A 20274-nucleotide genomic window follows, 5' to 3' on the forward strand; every position below is an offset into this window, starting at 1 on the left:
ACCTCCATCTTTCTGTTTTATAGCATAACACATCAAGGAGCCCAAGAAGAGAATGGCGGTCTTTCGCATCAGGAACTTAATCAGAGCCAGTGCTATGAGATGGAAAGGTGTTCACCAGAGGTGGGGATCATGTGACCCTCCAGATCAACATCTGGAGGGCCACATGAGTGTAGTTCCCATCAACCCTAACCATCATAGCCAATGGTGAGGGATATCCAGTAACATCTGGAGGGCCATTCACTTCCTATCCCTGGTGCAGCTCACCTGAGCTGTTCCTGGTCCTGTTAGAGTCTGCACATAAGATCCACCAGGGATGTGTCAACCACATGAGTAAGAAATATAGTACTGCACCAGGATGGCCCAATGTGCGTTAAGCTGATATCCACTGTGTTTCCCAATGCATATATAGGTAGCCCTGCAAGTAAGGTTGCAAGCGTTTCTCAAGCCTCTCATGGAACGGGCTCTCCAGTCTCTAAGATCCATGGAAGCAGTTTTGTAACCTCTACTGTCAAGGTAATATACATTTGATTGACTTTCCATTTTGTTAAATACTTCCTATAAAGTAGAATGCAATGTCTTCTGTTCTTTATTTCTTACATTCATATTCCAGGGCATATGCTTCTGCAGTTGTCTGTTTCTGAAGTCTGTTTGTGGAGCTCTTGTTAAATAATCTTTCTCCAACCCTACCCCTCCACCATACCAAGTTGGGCCCACTTTTAGATGTTCTCATGAGGCTTCTCACATGCTGTGCCCCTGGGGCTCTCCCACCAAAACCACACATTTCTCAGAGCCTCGTGCATTACTTGTAATGTATTTGGGCTCAAGTATTTGGCCCAGTGGAATTTTGTGTGTTTTGGGGGTTAAGATGGGCAAAAACATGAGCAAGTTTAAAGAACTTCCATAGAAGTGGTCTTATCTTTTAAAGACAAGGCTTCAAATTGGTTTGGGAAAACAGATACAGGGACCCCTATTCAGGATAAAGATTGGGATGCTATCTGGCATAAATCACCTATCAAAATAATATCAGTCAGGACAAGAGAAGTAAATCTCACACTGGTAAAATTGGACTTTATAAACAATAATTTCTCTCTGCTAACTTTGGGGGTGTTGTAATACGCTATACCATATGCGATGGACATGTCAGGCTGTTAAAGAATATTTGGATTCTTCTTTCAAGATTTTATTGGATATTATTCATCAAGTCATAGTTCTGGACCCCCAACTATCATTATTCTCCATCTTCCAACCTACATATCCATCATAAAGCTCTAATTAGACTGCTACTGGGAGCAGCTAAAATAGAGATTGCAAAGGGATGGAAAACATCTCTAGAATATATAATTAAAGGGTGGTTTGCAAGAATTCGACAAATTGCAATAGCTAACAAATTAATGCAACATGATAGTCTCCTGAGGAATAATTAAGGAAAATGTATTCATCGAAAATTGGTTTCCTTTCATATTATATATCAATAGTGAAACTATTGTTCTTTGAACATCTGTAGATTACTCTTCATTCTGGAGAGATATCCTTACTTAAAAGTAAAGGTAAAACAAGAGTGTTACCATGTTCATATATAGTGTAATTGATGGGCAGACATATTCAGGCCTTTGTATGTATCCTCGTAAAGGATCTTTGTACGTGAAATTAAAAAATAAAAAGATATAGTGGGCAAGGAATTTTCTTTCTTTCATTTTAAACCAAAATAAAAAGACTTGTACTGTTTCAAGCAGCAGTTTGGCTGTACCAATGTGTTTTTAGGACAGGATGCCTCTGGGAACGGCGCTGTGTCATGTTATAATGTAGTTGCCAGGAGGATTGGCGGTGTGAGGGAGGAGATTGCTGCCCCTATTGTGGGCACTAGTGGCCGACATGGTACGTCATGACGCAGACGCATTTCCAGGAACGTGTCGGATCAGCCAAGCTGCTACTTGAAATGGCAGCAAGCCTTTTGGGGCTGTTAAAAAAGGGGAGGGGAATCTTGGCAGGGAAATCTTGGCAATCTCATCTCTTAAAGCTAAGATCCTTGCCCCAAAAATTCTTAAAATTCACTTACCCACGTAGGAAAGTCACAGAATCACACACACACACACACACACACACACACACACACACACACACTCTTCCAAGATCTTGAATTGTCCCATGAAAGAGGGGAGGGGATTTTCAGCAGACTTTTACTTCCTTTCTTGGAGTTTGGAGGAGCCAAAATGCACATCTGAAGCATAGTCATGTGCATTTCTTTTACCTAAGAAAATTCTACTGAGTTCAATAAAGCTGACTCCCAAATATTTGCATAGGATTGTGGCTCTAGTGCAGTTTTTGCAATGATCTTCCTTCATTGGCCTGAGAAACCTAGTAAAATAATAGGTAGCTTGAATAATGACATGTTAATATAAGAAACTGGTGGAAGAAGATTCATTCTGCAGTCACAACATGCTTCTGATTTCCAAAACACAGCTTATCTAGCAGTTTGGCATGCATTTCTGATTAAATGCCTTATTATTATTATTTATTTATTTATTTATTTAGCACCTACAATTTACTTGGTGCTGTACAAAATATACAAATAAAACAGTGATACCCTGCCTAGAGGCTTACGATCTAAAATCACATTAAAACATATGAAGGGGGGGAAGGGGTTCACAAAGCAGAAATAAGAGAATAATCATAGTAATAAGAACAGTAAATCAAGCTAAAATACCAAAAGCTATTGAAAACAAATGAGTTTTCAAACACGTTTTAACGTCTTCTCCTGCAAAGCTCCAAGCATTGTCATTTATATTGCGAGAAAAGTGTTCAGGGCAAGCAAAGAGGTTGGCAACTTTATAGCCACCACTGTCACAATAATATTTATGTAAATCTGTGGGGGTGAAAGAAATTCCAAGGCACTAATTGCAAACCTTGCTGGACAAAGTACTGGGAGCAAGACACTAAGGAATAGTGTTGCTAACTCTGGTCTTGGAAAGAAGCCTTGAAGGTACAGAGCTGGCTTGTTCTAGATAAATGTTAATTGTACTTCACAAGGTGATGTATTTCTAGCAGAACCTGGCACCTTTACCTACTGGCTTATATAACTTCTTAGTAAGGTGCAAAGATGAATATTTATGATGGGGCTGTTCCCATGTAATGGAAGCAAATTGTACTTTAATTAACCCACAATTTGCTGCAGTGCACGCCAGACACCTTCCACAGCCTTTTGGAATATTCAACACTCAATCGACCTGGTTGGTGGTTGGTATACGATCTCTGAACCCAGGCACTATAGGTTAATGATGGGTTAAATGACCAATAGTTAACCTAACTACTAATTGTAGGTTAAGTGTGAGTTGTTTAACCCACAGTTAACGTAGAATCCAGTAGCAGCCCCTGTTCAGCAGTTGAATATTCAAAATGGCTGCAGAATGTGCCTGGCATGTGCCACGATAAATTGTGGGTAAATTAATTAACCCATGATTTGCCACCATTAAATGTAAACTGGTTAATTAGTCTGATCTTCTTAAGAGGGAATGGTATTTGGTCCTTAGCTTCTCTGTTCTCTGACCAGGAGTGTGTATCTCTCCAATTATAGACTGCTTTCAACGTATGAAATAAGTTAAGTTTATCTCAGTGAAAATAACATGATTACGTGTTTTATCCCTAAATACAATATTAAGATAGATTAAAATCAGTGTGATTTATAATGTTCTTCTACTAGATTTCTGGACTTGAAATGAAAGCTAGAACATTTTGCAGACCTAGGCATAGTTTATATTTCTTACATTGGATATGCTCATTTCTTTTTGCATAGCTAGCTTAATTGTATGCTGTGTATATCCATTCTAGCAGGAGGACTCGCTCTTCGCAACCATGCCACCTCTTTGTCCAATTGGGAGTCACTCCAAGGTACAAAGCCCTAAATCTGTGACAGGAGGACCCGGAACATTTACAAAGGTACTAGGAGTCCCTTATTCTCTTTCCAGTGTGTCGCAATTGCAGCTGCTCCATTTCACAATGAGATTTGCGATAAAACATTCTAAATGTATGCTTTGAGGAGTTCTCTTGTTTCTTTCTCCTTGGGGTTCTGGCGCTGTATGTACATGGGCCAGCCCAGTACCTTTCTACCCAAACGGTTTTTTCTCTCCTTTCATTTTTTTCCCGTATCATATCCTCATGTACAATGGCTGCAGCATTTGTGAGCATTGCAATTTATCAGCTGTACAAGGGATTATATAAAGATACGTTGTTTATTGGCCACTGTATCTACTGAAATATTGTCATTGTGTCTGAAAGACAGGCATAACCATTTTCTGTAATGTTGTAATAAGAACATAGGAAGCTGCCATGTACAAAGTCAGATCTTTGGTCCATCTAGCTCAGTATTGTTGACACTGACCGGGTTTGCACATCGTAAACAACATATGGTTTGTTTAACCATGGATTGTTGTGTTGTCCAAACTGGGCCACTGGTTGACTGTGGCTCTCCAGGATCAGGCAGGAATTTTCCAGGCCCACCTAGAGATGTCAGGGATAGAATCTGGGATGTTCTGCACACAAAGCATGTGATCTACCACTGAGCCATGGTCTCTCCCCTAACACAAGAGGAGCCCTGCTGGATTTGGCCAAAGGCCTGTCTAGTCCAGCATTTTGATGGCCAACCAGATGCCTATGGGAACCCCACAAGCAGGGCATGAGCACCACAGCCCCCTCCTAATGTTTCCAGTTCCAGCATCACTGCACTTGTTTTAGTACACTTATTCAAGTAACAAAAGTGCCAGTGTTGATTTTGTATCACTTTTTATGATTTTTAAGGAAATAATGATACTTTAACTCTTTTTACAACTGCAAAGAACTGTGTGTGTGTGTGTGTGTGTGTGTGTGTGTGTGTGTGTGTGTGTGTGTTTGATCTTGACACATAAATAGTAGGTTATGTTGATATTATCTTTTGGTGACACCTGTTCTGGCCAGAGCTGAGAGATGCATTGAGCTTTAGTACTATATAGCTTCAGTACCTGGGATATTTTTGCACACGTGTGACAGTTCTGGTAACTTCTATCAAGAGCCTTTTTACAGTGACTACGGCTTTTAAAAAAGGATATGGACATAGTGTAGATTTTTGAAGTCCAGTTATGTAGGAATTATTTACTTTGTGCTCTATCCAGCAGCCTCTCTGTTTCTTGAAAAACAGGGGTGGGCAACCTGTGGCCCTTCGGATGTTGTCGTGCTACCACTGCCATCAGCCCTAGCCAGCACAGCCCAAAGTGTCTGCTGCTAGGAGTTTCAGTTCAGCAGTGTGTGGAGGGCCACAAGTTGCCCAGCACTGTTGTAAAAGATGCATGTCTGTCTGTACTGGAGCTTTAGTATGTACTCCTAAATGGAATGGGGGTGGGGGGCGTTGAATTGGTGGATCATCTGCCACCTCCAAAGCTGCACTGGCTTGTGCTGGCCAGAGCAGGAGGTGGGTGGAGGGCTCCCTTACTTTGCCTGCCATGAGGGTTTCCCCCTTTATTCCTATCCCCCATATTTCAGTGCGGGGGAGGGGGGAATTGCTCCAAGCAGTCATAGAGGGTGGCCTGATCCTGTAGCTTTCCTGCCAGATGAAGGAGGATTAGATCCAGCAGATCCAAGGCCATCCCTGGAATGGGCAGCAGACTCAAGGAGCTTTCCACAAGCATAACTGGGGCTCTGTGGTGGATACCCCCACCAACTACCTGCAGAGGTTATCTCTGCCCCAGCCAGTGTGGTGTAGTGGCTAAAGTGTTGGACTGGGAGTCGGGATATCTGGGTTCTAGTCCCCACTCAGCCATGGAAACCTACTGGATGACTTTGGGCCGGTCACAGACTCTCAGCCCAACCTACCTCACAGGGTCAGCATATATCCAATTAGCATTTTTTCCCCTCTTATCTCTTTATTTAAGACCAAGTCTGGCATTTTATATACTTTTTGATCAGATTTTTTTCTATTTCTCTAAAGACTCTGTCCCAGAACTTCTTTACCTTCCCACATGAAAACCCACTGGATGACTTTGGGCCTGTCACAGACTTGCAACCCATCCTACCTCACAGGGTGGTGGTTGTTGATGTTGTTGTTGTTGTGAGGATAAAATGGAGAGCAGGAGGATTATGTATGCTGCCTTGGGTTCCTTGGAGGAGAAAAGGCGGGGTATAAATGCAATAAATAAATAATAAAATATAAACTTCACATGGATGGCAGCAGGGAGGGCATTAGGATTTCCCTATAAATTCTTAGCTTCTGTTTGATTTTATTTAAAGGTTATAATAAAGCAAGAGCCTGGAGAACTGCCCCAGCAATCTCCAGTGCAAGCAACTGGGACAGCCTCTCAGACATCTGTACAGCAGTATGTCACTGTGAAAGGGAGTCACGTGATTGCTTTGTCACCTCAAAAGCAAGTTGTGAGCACCGGAGAGGGATCCACATCATCTAAGGTACACTGTTTTTTATTCCTTTTTTGCTTCTGTTCTTTTAATCAAATGAACGTTCCACTGAAGCTGTTCCATGCTATTGTGCATTGATGTGAATTCAACATAACTGTGGAGTTACAGAAGTCTCAAGGGCAGGTGTGCCTTTTAAAATGTTTCTGTCACCATTAGATCTGATAAAATACACTCCATCTTTCTGAAGTAAGATGTTATATCTATTTGAGGGGAAAGGAATTACATAGTTGTTGTTTTTAAGGTGGTCTTCAACCTTTCCATTCCCCAGTCCCACCTTTAAGCCCAAACTGCTTTTATTTTTATCTTTAATGAGAGTATTTTTCCTCCACCTCTTCTCTCCCTTTGTTAAGTTTTCCTCGTTTTCCTGTTTTTCTCCTTGATACAACCCACCCTAGGGCAGGTCACAGCTCAGTTGTGAATCTCAACCAACAGACTGAAGGGAGGTCTGATGTTCATCGAATCTTTCCATATGCGGGGAGTGTGGGTAGACCAGCTACAACCTCTCCTGGACAGGGATAGTCTAGCAAAAGCAGTCCATGCTCTGGTGATATCTCAGTGTCTTTCAAGATGGTTCAGAGGCTCCCATTAATTAAAAATACACTCCCCAGGATTTTAACTGGGGTGTCTCACTGGGAACATCTCTCACCAGTTTTAAGAGATCTTATGCTGTTACAGATTGGCTCCCAAACTTAATTCAGGGTGCTGGTTTCGATCTTTAAACAGGCTTTATATCTCAGCGTGGCTTGTCTTACACCTGTTCCCACACAGCTGCTAATTCAGGTTCAATTTGTGTAACTGATTAGGTAAACTGATTCTCCCTCCCCCCCCCCCCCGTTATGGTGTTGTCACTTAAGCAACATATTTTATTTTATTGTAGATCGTTAGTGTTCCAGTTGGGTCTGCTTTACCGGCTTCAGTCAAGCAGGCTGTGGCCATTAGTGGCGGACAGATACTAGTGGCAAAATCCAGCCCTTCAGTAGCAAAGGCAGTTGGTGGGAAACAAGTCGTAACCCAAGGAGTAGCAAAAGCTATTGTGAGTGGTGGTGGAGGAACCATTGTTGCTCAGCCCGTGCAGACTTTAACAAAGGCTCAGGTTCCATCGACGGGAGTTCCCAAGAGTGGATCCCAAGGTTCAGGTAAAGTTAATTGCTTTTTCTTTATTTTTGTGCAACTTCGGATATGATTACATGGGACTAACTAACCAGTAAGAACTAGCTTAATTCTAGAATATTGTGGTGATCTTTTAAATCTAGCTGTGTTCTTAGTTAAGATGGGACACTCATCATTGACTTGGTAGAGCTGAAGAAAAAGCCTGTTAGTGTTAGGCTAGTGCTATTGTGATTAATGTCGACGTAGGGCGCATCAAATGAAATTTCTCTGTCTGGTTGCTCCCATGTATTGCCACATTTCTGTATCTGTTTGGTGGTGGCGGCAGTGGTAATGATGATGATATTGGGCAGCATTCAACATCAGGCAAGCAAACTTCTGAAGATGGATCAGGACTTCCCCTTGCTCTCCTCCACCCTTCTCACAGAGCAGATTTGGAACAGGAATTCATTCTGCCAGCTGTGCCTATGTTGCTGGCAGGCAGACACCATAGACATAACTCATTATGTCCAGCATAGCGCTCTTTACCACAGCAATTGTTTCAGAGTGCGCTGTTCAGTCTTTAATCTCTCTTCTAACATGAACATTCTTCTTTCTTGTGATTCCCTTGTTTTCAAGGACCTGTGTTCCTTTGGTCAGTTTTGTTTTATCTTCCACCACCATTCTGTTCTTTGCACAGAGAACTTCCGTGCTATCTGCCCTTTTCCCATCCTTCAGTTCCTACGTCAAAGCCCTCTCCTTCCACAAGAATTGAGCTCTACAAAAGCTTCAATTATTCATACACAATCTTAGGATGTAATGTCTTGCCTCTCTCCTCCCCATGTCTAACTAGGGATTGAAAGCTGTCTACAATAAGGGTTTTGTGCTTCTTACTCTGCCATGTGAAGTGTGATGGATATTAATCCCAGTATAAAAATTGCATCATTGTAGCCATAGTGAAAGTCATCAGTGCATGATCATCAGAAGAGTAATATGCAGATATAAATAAAAATAACTATAATAGAAAAGTTTTTACTTCCTAAACTGCTATTGAAATCGTATTTTGCAAAAGGACAGTCTCTGAAAACCTGGGTAACCATCTTTGTTTCTTCTTTTCCTTCTAGTAATGGCAACACTGCAATTGCCAGCCACTAACTTGGCCAACCTGGCGAACCTACCCCCTGGCACGAAACTGTACCTCACCACCAACAGCAAGAACCCTTCTGGGAAAGGAAAACTGCTGCTTATTCCTCAAGGAGCCATTCTGCGAGCCACGAATAATGCCAGTTAGTGTTGCACAAGCGAAAACTATTTTATGGGATGCCTCTTTGAAGCATTGAATAATGGGACTAGGCTGTGCTTCATGTATGACTGTCTTGTTTGTTCCAGATCAACAATCAGGCACTTCAACAAGTGGAAGTGGAGGAACCCAAAGCACCAGCACTGGCTTATCTCAGCATCTCACCTACACATCTTACATCCTCAAACAAACACCGCAGGTTAGTCCGTAATGTGGTCTATAGACCTCTTCTCTCGCTGGGCTCTCGATAAAACAGAAGAGACTCTGGGTCAGGACGCCACTGATACTGTTGGTTAGAGCTAGGGTAGACAATCTTGTGCCCTGCAGCTGTTTTGACTACAACTCCCATCAATCCCAGCCAGTTATTGGGGATTATGGGAGGTGTAATCCAAGACAACTGGAGGGCACCACATTGCTTATCCATAGTTAGAGTACATCTGATGTCAAGTTTAAAGGAGCAAGGGGCTGGAATTGGCCTGCTAGACACCCTGTCTCTGAAAGGACACTCTGACCCAGTTCATAGAACAATGCAGGTTAACATGAGTTGACTCACAATAGTGTGTCCTGCAAACCAGCTCTCTCCATCTTCACATTATCCTTATCTCCATAATGATGATTTATGGTAAGGCAGTCATGCAGTTCACACCTTTCGCTTTGTGTTAGCCATGGCTGGGCTCAGTTCATTGAAAGAAATGGTAGTTGGAGGCGGGGAGGGGGTGTAATTTTTTAAACTTCTTGTCAAGTTAATTGCTTGCGTTTCTTAGTTGAGACTTTGTTGCTGTTGTAGGTTTATTCCAGATAATTATAATAGATGGTACTATTGAGTGCAAAAAGGGGTTATCTTTTAAAAATCAAATCAGTGAGTGCTGTAATTTATAGTAACACTGCTTACAATGAGTGTGTGTGACCCAGTTCTTCCATAACAGCAAATTGTGGGTTACTTAACCCACAGTTTGCTGTGCATGAGTGGAGTATGTGAGCACACTACCTCCTGCACACTCCTCACTGCTGCTTTTAATAGATAAGCTATGATCAGCCAGGTTGTAGATTGTGTGTGTGACACGCAAACCCAGAGCACTGGGTTGTTTAGGGTTAATTGCTGGGTTGTTTAGGGTTAACCATGGATTAACTGCTGGGTTGATCAAACATCACACTCAACAACCTATGACCCAGCCAATTGTAGCATGTTGATTAAAAGCGGAAGCAGCTGATGCTCTCTCCTCTCTCCTGCACAGCAAATCCCATGATTTGCTATTACATGCGAATCAGGTCTGTGTGTGTGTGTGTGTGTGTGTGTGTGTGTGTGCGCATAGAGCATTTAGGTATTCACTGTAGATGTTCTTTCGTACAGGGCACGTTTTTAGTTGGCCAACCATCTCACCAGAGTTCTGCAAAACAAGCATCAGGAACAGTTGTCCAAGGTAATGCGAGTGCTGGAACATCATCCTCCCAAGGACATCAGGCACTGAAAGTAATAACTGGACACAAAACTGCTGCTTTATTTGCACAGGTAACTGCAAAGCCATGATTGGGGGGTTGGATTTGGGATCCAAAGCACCACAGGCTTGTTAAGCCATAACACTTGCTCTTCTGTGCTATACAGCTAATCCTTCCTGAAACGGAGGAAACTTTCAAAAGCAAATTGTGATCAGGCATTGGTGGGGCTGTTCCAATAAAACAGAAAAAAAAAAAACCCGGACCTGCACAGAGCCATTTATCAAAAGGGGAAAGTACATCATTATAAATAGGTTTAATTCCTTCATCAAACCAATGGAATTTATTTATTTATTTTATTTATTTATATACTGCTCCATAGCCGAAGCTCTCTGGGCAGTTTACAATAGTTAAAAACAGTGAACATTAAAAAGTATACAAAATTTAAAACCATCAAAAATATAAAAAAAACCAACAGTATAAAATAACAGTATCCATTTAAACAACAACAGTTCTGGGGTCCATTAAAAAACAGACAAACTTAGCATATGTTGTTAAATGCTGTAAAATGCCTGGGAGAAGAGAAAAGTCTTGACCTGGCACCGAAAAAATAACAATGCTGGCGCCAGGTGAGCCTCATCGGGGAGATCACTCCATAATTGGGGGGCCACCACTGAAAAGGCTTTCTCCCTTCTTGCCATCCTCCAAGCTTCATACTGGAATTGAGAGTAGAGGTATAGAAGCAAGAGCACCAGAAATCTTTCCTTACCACCACCTCCCTATTTAGCTAATGGGTTACTGAACTTTTAAAAAATAAATAAATGCTACCATGCTGCCTTTTAGCAGTTCCTGTGTTTAATTGCTTCATGTACTGTGTGTGTGTATTACTTCACTGCTGACTGGTAGACACAGGCATGAAAATTGCTGGAGCCTTTTTCTTTCCATCTCCAAATCTATTATATGAAACTCCCATATCTCCAATTCTTTCTCTGATATTTCTGCTTGAATGCTTCGTCATCATCTCAAACTCAAGACGTCCAAAATGGAGCTTCTCATCTTTCCTCCTCTCCTCACAAGCTTTCTTTATCTATTAATGTTACCATCTGCCTACTTGAACAGGCACATAGCCTCAGCTTCTATGTCTGACTTCTCTCTCTCCTTTGTTCCCCACATTCGGTCCATAGCCAAGTTGTGTCTTTTCTCCCTTTCCAACATAGCAAATATGTGCCTTTTCCTCTCTGACACCTCAGCAAAATCTCTAGTTTTGGTCATCTCTGTCCTAGACTACTGCGGTCGTCTCCTCTCGGTCTTCTGATATCTCACCTTGATCCTCTCATGTTAAACAGAGTTTGTTTAACACTCTGCTGCCAAAATCAAAGAACTCTTTGTTGCTCTGATCACATGATGCTCTTCCTTAAATCCCTGCTTTCCCTTGAAAGTCCTCCATGGACATGCCCCCCTTTTTCTCTCTGCTCTTATATCCAGATACATTCCTAACCATGACCTTCGCTCCTCTAGATCCACCAGCCCCAGCCACCTGAAGGTCTCCTACTCCATCCTTTCCCCCTTGCTCTTACTTAATTTAAATTGCTCTTCAAAATCCACTTTTTCTGTGATGCCTTTGGTGCATCCCCCTAGATCCCATGCCTTATTGTAGCTTTCCTCAAGCTGGTGCCCTCCAGATATAAGGGATTGCAACTTCCATCATTCCCAGCCAATGGCCATGCTGGCTGGGAATGCTGGGAGTTGCAGTCCAGCACATCTGGAGGAGATCCAGTTGGGAGAGGCTGCCCTGCTGTATAACTTTTGTAAACCACCCAGAGAGCTTTGGCTATGGGGCGGTATATAAATGTAATAAATAAATAACTCAAGTCTGTAACTAAGTGTGAAGCATGTGCAACTGAAACAGCCGTATTTTCCTTCCCTGTTTAGCCCTTTCTTCACCTTCCTCTCCCTTGCATTGAATTTTAGATCATGAGCTTCTCAGGGCAGTGACCTGACTTCTTGTTCTCTGTAAAGCACCATGCACATGGTTGGTGCTATATGAATAATAAGCTTCCCTCTTAATCTTCATGAGCTTTTCTAATCACCTGTTTAGGCATATCTGACTTGCAAAAGCCCTAAACGGTTTGGGGCCAGGTTATTTGAAGGAACGCCTCCTCCCATATGTACCTGCCCGGACCTTAAGATCATCTACAGGGGCCCTTCTCCGTGAGCCCCTGCCAAAGGAAGTGAGGCAGGTGGCTACTAGGAGGAGGGCTTTCTCCGCTGTGGCACCCCGGTTGTGGAATGAGCTCCCCAGAGAGGTCCGCCTGGTGCCTACACTGTACTGCTTTCGTCGCCAGCTGAAGACCTTTTTATTCACTCAGTATTTTAACACTTAATTTTAACTTAAATTTAAATTTTACTGTTTAACTCTGTATTTTAATCTTATATCAATTTTTGCTGCGTGGTTTTATCCTGGTTGCGCTTTTTATACTGTATTTCGTAATTGTGCTTTTAACCTGTTGGTTGTTTTATTGTGGTTTTAATTTTTGTGAACCGCCCAGAGAGCTTCGGCTATTGGGCGGTATAAAAATGTAATAAATAAATAAATAGTGTAATTTCCACTTAAATCCATTTCTAATTTCAAAGGCAGCTTCCAGTGGCCAAGCTTCACTGATGAAAATATCAGACAATACACTGAAATCGTTACCAGCATCATCACAACTCTCAAAACCGGGCACCACTGTGCTAAGAGTAGCCGGCGGGGTGATCACCGCAGCAACGACTTCTGCCGTGACGCTTCCATCAAATGGCGTTGCACAGGTGAGGTCCAGCGTCAGTCAGCTTGTTTGTCAAGTTTCAGATGTAAGCACAACTACTCAGGGAAGTGAGGATTGTGCAAGAATGTACACTGAACACTTAATTTTTTTTACTGTGGTGAAGTCAGTGGTATTATTGCTTTTAAGCAGACATAGATTTAAAACGTTCTATTTTAGATTTTAATTAAGCATACTTTTCTGTTTGCATCAGGCAGTTCTTTAAAATATAGGTCAAAATGTGTGATTGATACTTTGAGATGGCTGGCATGATTTGTAGATGCCACTGACCACTCTCTTCCTACGGCATGTGCAAGAGAACACTGTAAGGGAGAGATACATGCCCTCACACTGTGCTATAGCAGAATTGTTATGTGGTTTATTACATTTATATCTCCACTTTCTTCCATCATGGAACTCTGTTGTCTCCCATCCAGACTGTGACCAGCCCCAGATCACCTCACTTCTGAAAAGGAGTTGGGTGGTGGTGGTGGGAGAGATACACTGCTTCCCCCCTCCCACATTCTCCCTAGGAGGGAGAGCTGGTTTCCTACACCCACAGCCCGTGATCTAGGTTTGTGGTGAAAGCACAGGGGTGCTTGCCACGAGAAAGCAGATGAGTGCATTTATGAAACCTTAATACTGAGAAAGCGATTATGAAAAAAGTGTCTCACTCAATGACACAGAACAAGATTAGTTTCCTAGGTCATTTTGATCTCCAGTTGGTATTATAAACAGTCTCCTCATTTGCACGTCATTTAGAACAGCCTTCCACCAACCTGGAGCTCCCTAGATGTGTTGACTTTCAACTCCTATCACCTCCAGCCAGCATGACCTTTGGCTAAGGATGTTGGAATTTGTAGCCCAATATGTTTGGAAGGCACCAGGTTGGGGAAGGGTGATTTTTGAACATGACCGTTTCTAATAAACATGGCTTTGAGTAATATTTTAGAGACATTGCTGTATATTATGGGGACAGCACAGGGTTCTCAACATCTTGTTTTCCTTACTTGGTTCTCCGCCGTCAAACTGGTGGGTACCAATGAGCCCACAGATGCTTCTGGTGTCCACCAGGCTCCCAGCCTCTCCTGAGTTTTTTGTTTTATTTGTTACAATTTTTAAAATCTTTTTTTTTAAAAAAATATGGGAAGCTAGCTTGCTGCAAAGTAAAGTGCTGCTCTCCATTGCCATATTTATTTGTGTTGAAAAGGGTAGTTTTGGAGACCAGACCCCTGCCTTTGCCTTGTTCTTGGTTAGGGAATAGAGAACTCGTGGGGGGGGGGGGGGGCTCGCCCAGGTTTACCAAGACCTGCTTCTCTGGCCCTGTTCCAAGGAGCCAGGCCGGACAAGCGTGTGTGAGGCATGCTGGGGGAATTGTGCACTTTCCAGAGGCCCCAGAAAGTGCACTTTGCCTTCCCCCCCCCCCCACCAATTTGGCCCTTAAAGGCCCCCTTAATTCAAGGTTAAGAGGGCCTTTAAGGCCCCAATTGGCACAAGTGGGGGGCGCAGTTTCCTCAAGGCTGGGGAAATCGCGTATTTTTCCGCTCCACTCTAATGGCCTGCCTTGGGGAAATCGTGTTTCTTACCCCCACTCCATGGGCGCCTTAAAGGCACCCATCAGTGTGGGGGAGGGGGGGAGAGGAAGAAACTAGAGTGGAGGATGAAAATATGCAAATTTTCCTGCCATTAACACAGCAGATACTGTGTACTCCCACACTAAATGTGTAAGGAATGAATGAATTCACAATGTGTATTGCTTGATGCTTTCTGCTTTTATTTCATTCTTAAGTCCAATTAAGTGAAAACTGTGTTAACCCTCTCCCTCTTCTTTCTAACACAGCAAGCAGACAGTGTAAGCTCTAGCTCATCTCCAGCTGCAGGCCCTGTAGTGAAAGCATCTGGACAGCAGCAGCAACTTCCTGTCAATGCTGGGCAAACCGCATCAGCTGTGCCTAATAAAACAAGTGCATCAGCCGTAGTAAGCATAGCTTCCTGGGTGACTGCCCCAGCTCCAGTATCTGGAAAAACTGCAGTATCAGGTAATCTATGCCTTCTCCTGGCTCTTGATGTCATTGTTTTAGCGTCAGTCTGGAATGCTTTGATTTTGGGTGCTGAAATAGCAGGATTTGGAGCGCCTGGGTACTAGGTTTGTGGCCTGCCTTGTTCCAAAAGGGATTGTAAAGTGCTGGTGTTAATATGGCTCTAGATTACAGGTGTGGATGGGTTCCATCAGCGTGGCCAGTGGTCCAGGATGATGGAAGTTGTAGTCAACAACATCTGGAGGGCCACAAGTTCCCCACCCCTACTGGAGGCTATTTAGGGTATTTTAAGGAATGCACTTTCCCACATGAATCTGTCTGAGCCTTGGGATGCATCAGAGACTCTGCCCTCTGGTCCATCATTAATAAAGATCCATTTGCCAAGTGCCAGAGATGAGGCCTCTTTCAGTGGTGGTATAGTAATTGTAGAATATCTCAGCAGGGGAGGTCTACCAACCCTCCCCTCTACCTGAAAAAAAAAATATTTTTTTTCCTTTCAGGCATTTGATAATTATTTCTATTGTTTTAGACCATATCTAGCTTTTAGTGTTCTGTTTTGTACTTGTTTCCTCATTTTAATGAGTATTTTTATTGTTGCATTTATGATTTTTATTTGGGGGGGAAATCTTATATTTAGATCCAGAGTATGAATTGTTTATAATAAAAGCTTTGGGATCGTGGCAAGAGGTTAAACTTTGTTAATAACTGTTTTGATTGGAAAACCTAAGCATGATTTAAATTCCACACTCGCCTTATATTTGGCTGCCAAAAAGCCATGGAAGTTTTAAAATCTGCTTCCAAAAGATACTTGCTTCCATGCAAAGGAAAGGAGCAAGGCCATCTGAGCCCCGTTTGGGCAGGGGGAACTCTGGCCCAGCACACTGAAGGGCACTAGTTGGCTGGAACTAGCCACTCTTCTAATTTCTGACAATAATTCTGACCTAACATCGTCTGGGGACATTGGCTACATGCAACAGCCACTCACCACTGTTCGGAGCATCACCGCCTCAACCAGATGAGCCCACCAGCCCTCCTTCCCCTCCCCCTCCCCCCAACAGAGGAGGGAGGCCCATGAGAGAGGAGGATACTTTGGCCAGGGCCCTCCTCAAAGCTGGAGCTACCCATGGCAGGAAGTTCCACTGTTGAGAACTGTCATTGACAGCTTCTCTCCATGTGCCTTTGAAGTCCTAAGAGGGTGCATGGACACGAAGCAGAGAGGGCCGTCTCAGGGTATATGTGAGCATCATGTAAGATCTGTGATTTAGACGCTCCTGTGGTTTGTTTGTTTTTAAGGGGGGTGGAGGGAATTAGTTGCAGTTGCTTATCTGATCCAGCTCTTCTATGACTGGTCTTGGTTTTATTATTGTTTCATCCTCATCTGTTCTTGTGATATCTTCAAACTATAAATCCTCAGTCATGGGAACAAAATATGTGTATGTCTGCATGTGTTTCTTTCATCACAACCAACTGTTTAACTCCATTGCTATTACTTAAGTTTCCTGTGTATAATACCAGACCTCGTTTCTTGGCAGTCAGTATTATCTGTGGTTATAATTGCTGCTTCGCTCTTGTAGAAATGCAGCTGCTGGTCCTTGCAAAAGGGCCTATATTAAATATTTTCTCATTATAATTTTAAAAATGTATATGCAAGCTTCTCATTGTATTTGTCAGTCTTTGCTTACTGGGAATTTTGAGGTAAAACTTGGGTCTAATTTCATTGCCATTTCCACACACCTCTCCATATATTTTTTTAGTTCACGGTATTGATGAGTAGACAAATACCTATATTTTGTTCAGGAAGGAATAAGAACTCTTTTTAAATGCCACTTTCATTTTAGGGTTGTTAAAGATTCACTCCAGTCAGAGCAGCCCACAACAGGCTGTGTTGACGGTTCCCAGCCAACTCAAGCAACTTGGTGTGAGCACTGCCTCCGGCGGAGTCCAGACAATTTTGATGCCTGTGAACAAAGGTAAAATGCGGTTTAAGAAGATAATGTATAGAGACGTTTATGAGATGATTTTATGTAGTTAATATCACACTCTGCCTAACATCAGATTTAAAAATTCCAACATCCACACTCAGGCAATATCTTTATTAGGACCAACAAAAAATATACAAAATTGTGAGTGCAAGCTTTCAAAATCTTCAGATCCCTTAATCTTGCAGAACGTTACACAAAACGGGGAGAATGGGGGATGGGGGAAGAAACAAATATAAAAATGCACATAAAGGAATTTTAGTGTCCGTTAGTAAAGTAATTGATCAACGCAAGCATCATGTGCTAACATTGAGAAGTCCCTACCTCTCCACATTACCAGTATTTCTCTTTTCTCTCAGTGATACAGTCGCTTTCTTCCAGCAAAGTGTCTGCTGTTACACCTGTGTCTTCAGCTAATCCAGTTGTTCCAAGCACTTCTGCAGTTTCTGTCACAAAAGGTAAAATTGTTTAGTGTTGTGATCAGATCTTGCAGTGGGTGGTGGGAATAATTATATAGGGATGCATATCGCTTACATTTGGCAATACAATGTATTACTGGTTTTTGTTTGTGACTGAATGCAGGTCAAATCCTGTAATTTCTGTAAAAGAAGAAACAAACATAAGATGGAGACATTTTTAAGGAGGGTAGAAGGCAAAGGCTTGCCAAACATATATACGGATATGAGCCTCTGAACTCCATAAGATTGAGTGACCTGTAGTCACCTGTAAGATTTGACTGTCGTGGTCAAATTCCTCAACCTTACGCTACAGATACACAATGAAATGTGTAATCCTAAAATGTGATGTATCAAAGAATGCTGTCTACCATCTCTGAAAGTACGGCTGTGCTTTTCACTTGGAAGTCCAGGGACAGGATGATGAGTTTGTAATGCAGCAGAAGCTGTTGCTCTCAGTAAAAGTAATTTTTCAAAATAATAGGATTGAAATTGGGAGTGATCGGTCAATATCTTTCTCCCCCACTTCAAATTCTCCCAGTAATCTAGTTCAGGGGTGGGAAACCTCAGGCAAGGAGGCCAAATCCAGCCTTCCTGTGGTCCTAATCTGGCTCTCCGGGGTTCCCTAGAGGGCCTCACCCGCTTTCCCTCAGACATCTATTGTTTGGTAGTTTCTTGACTTTTGTGCATTCCCCCCTCACCCTGTTCTAAAAAGTTGAAATGCCTCTCCCTCAGGCTGAATCGCCGGCAGTCAGAGCTTTCAGCTATAACATGCCGGGGCTTTTGCTTTGTCTTTTGCCCCACTGGAATGTGGCTCCTGGGAGCTTTCTCTGAAATTGAATTCAGTCCTTGTGCTGAAAGAGGTTCTCCCACCCCTTGTTCTAGATACTGCTGTTGCCTTTAATTCCACCCTCCCCTTCATTCTCAATAAAAAAAATTCTGTGATATGAATGAAGATTTTTCAGGAAAGGGTAGTAATTTTAAAACTGTTTGGGTCAATTACACGTTGGACATACATTTCTACAATAAGAAAGGACCTGGAGGTGGTGCTGATTACTTAAATAACAAGAACAAAGTCCCCAGAGGAAGTAATTTTTCTGGAAGCAACCAGTACCACGCTCTCCAGAGCTCGACAGTGCTACAAGGGAGAGGGCTGTGGAGGAGGTAGTTTTGGCATTGAGCTCCAAAGCCTCACTTCCAGCTAAATAGTTTTATAATGTTTTTAACCTTGTTTTGTCATGTTAAATAATGCTGTAACAAATAACGTTATCTATGGCTCCCTCCCAGTTTTAGTCATCAAAGTTTACTTCTGTTCCTCATTTTTCTTTTTATTGCACAGAACATTAGCTTAATAACTCTATTAACTTTTCTAGTTTGCTATTTTTATCTTTTTACCTTTTTAACCCTCAACCAGTACCATCTCCGGTTCCTGTTCTTGTCTAATAAATGCATATAAAATTGCAGCTTACCTTTTCTCCTTTGTTTATAATTGACTGAAGTATTAGCCTGGCTGGATATTTCTTTTCCTACTGTTGCTTTTAAAATTTTGTGAACTGCCCAGAGAGCTTCGGCTATTGGGAGGTATAAAAATGTAATAAATAAATAAATAAATAAAATAAATAAAAATTCCTGATAGCCATTTTTTTAATGATTCTGTTATCTTCCAAAGTTAAGCTAGAGCCTGATTCAGCAGGACAGAGTTGCGGTTCTCTGGTCTCCCAAGATGGTCAGATGACAGTAAAAGCAGAGGAGAGCTCCGAACTTGGAAATTACATCATTGGGTAATTATTTTTGCCAGGTTAAAACTACATCTACCTCATGGGGACAGGGGGTCATAACAAGTTGGGTTAGATATTTGCAGGCCACGATTTTTGTGAGATGGGAAGGAGCTCATCCCAACGCATTTGGCTAATGCAATAACCCAATGGTGTTTCTCCAAGTGAAATACTTTAATTTATTACTGGCGCTCAATCAAAAAGATCTGAGACTGTTTATAATGGTTCTTGGATAGGCCCCTGGATGAGTAGACAGCAGTGTCAGAGTTCTTGCCTACCAGAATACTAGCAGAGCTTTGCAAATGAAAACTGATAGTACCCTGGTTGGTTTTGCTGCATTGGCCCCAGTGTGTATACACTCTCTCCCAGATGCAGTGCTGAAAACCACATTTATATGCTTATGCAAACAGTGCACAGATAAATCAATTATTTTGTTGACTGGAATTCTATATTTGTTTCACAACTATCTACAAGAATGGGTATGCTACAATAGGCCATTATTATTATTATTATTATTATTAGTAGTAGTAGTAGTAGTGTTTCTTTAATTGTGAATCACTCTCTGGGAGATTCACAACAAATTACATGCATTTGAATTATGCTGTCTAGAGGGCCTCTTGCTGCTAACTTGTGTACATATATAGTGTTCGTATAACAGCAGTGTCATAAAATGATAATATCATGTGTTAACTCTTCATTCTTTACAGGACAGAATATTTAGACAACCTCCAACAACTTTTGACAGCGATAGTGAAGAAGGTTCCATTAATTGCTGAGAGAAGTAAGAATTTGAACACTGTTTTGTAGTAATTTATAGGTAGCACCACATTATATGGAAATAGGAAGCTGCCTTATCCTGAGTCAGACCATTAGTCCATCTAGCCCAGTATGATTGACACTGATGGGTAGTGGCTCCCCAGGATGTCTGCTGATGATACGCAGCTCTGTCTCCCTATGACAATGCAATCAG

The 20274-nt window shown here is 42.2% G+C and overlaps 1 protein-coding gene across 1 annotated transcript in view; it reads left to right on the plus strand.

Annotated features, from left to right (window-relative positions):
• Nucleotides 1-20274, plus strand: part of YEATS2 (YEATS domain containing 2) — a 51907-nt gene that overhangs the window by 16934 nt on the left and 14699 nt on the right. Inside the window, exons 14-26 of the mRNA XM_063132453.1 lie at nucleotides 410-513; nucleotides 3826-3933; nucleotides 6253-6426; nucleotides 7313-7571; nucleotides 8646-8807; nucleotides 8911-9020; nucleotides 10173-10331; nucleotides 12890-13063; nucleotides 14897-15095; nucleotides 16934-17065; nucleotides 17434-17532; nucleotides 19199-19310; nucleotides 20012-20085. Coding sequence (XP_062988523.1) covers nucleotides 410-513; nucleotides 3826-3933; nucleotides 6253-6426; nucleotides 7313-7571; nucleotides 8646-8807; nucleotides 8911-9020; nucleotides 10173-10331; nucleotides 12890-13063; nucleotides 14897-15095; nucleotides 16934-17065; nucleotides 17434-17532; nucleotides 19199-19310; nucleotides 20012-20085 — 1866 coding nt within the window. The remainder of the gene's footprint in view (nucleotides 1-409; nucleotides 514-3825; nucleotides 3934-6252; nucleotides 6427-7312; nucleotides 7572-8645; nucleotides 8808-8910; nucleotides 9021-10172; nucleotides 10332-12889; nucleotides 13064-14896; nucleotides 15096-16933; nucleotides 17066-17433; nucleotides 17533-19198; nucleotides 19311-20011; nucleotides 20086-20274) is intronic.

This window comes from Elgaria multicarinata, chromosome 8, assembly GCF_023053635.1.
Source record: "Elgaria multicarinata webbii isolate HBS135686 ecotype San Diego chromosome 8, rElgMul1.1.pri, whole genome shotgun sequence".
NCBI classification, from domain to species: domain Eukaryota; kingdom Metazoa; phylum Chordata; class Lepidosauria; order Squamata; family Anguidae; genus Elgaria; species Elgaria multicarinata.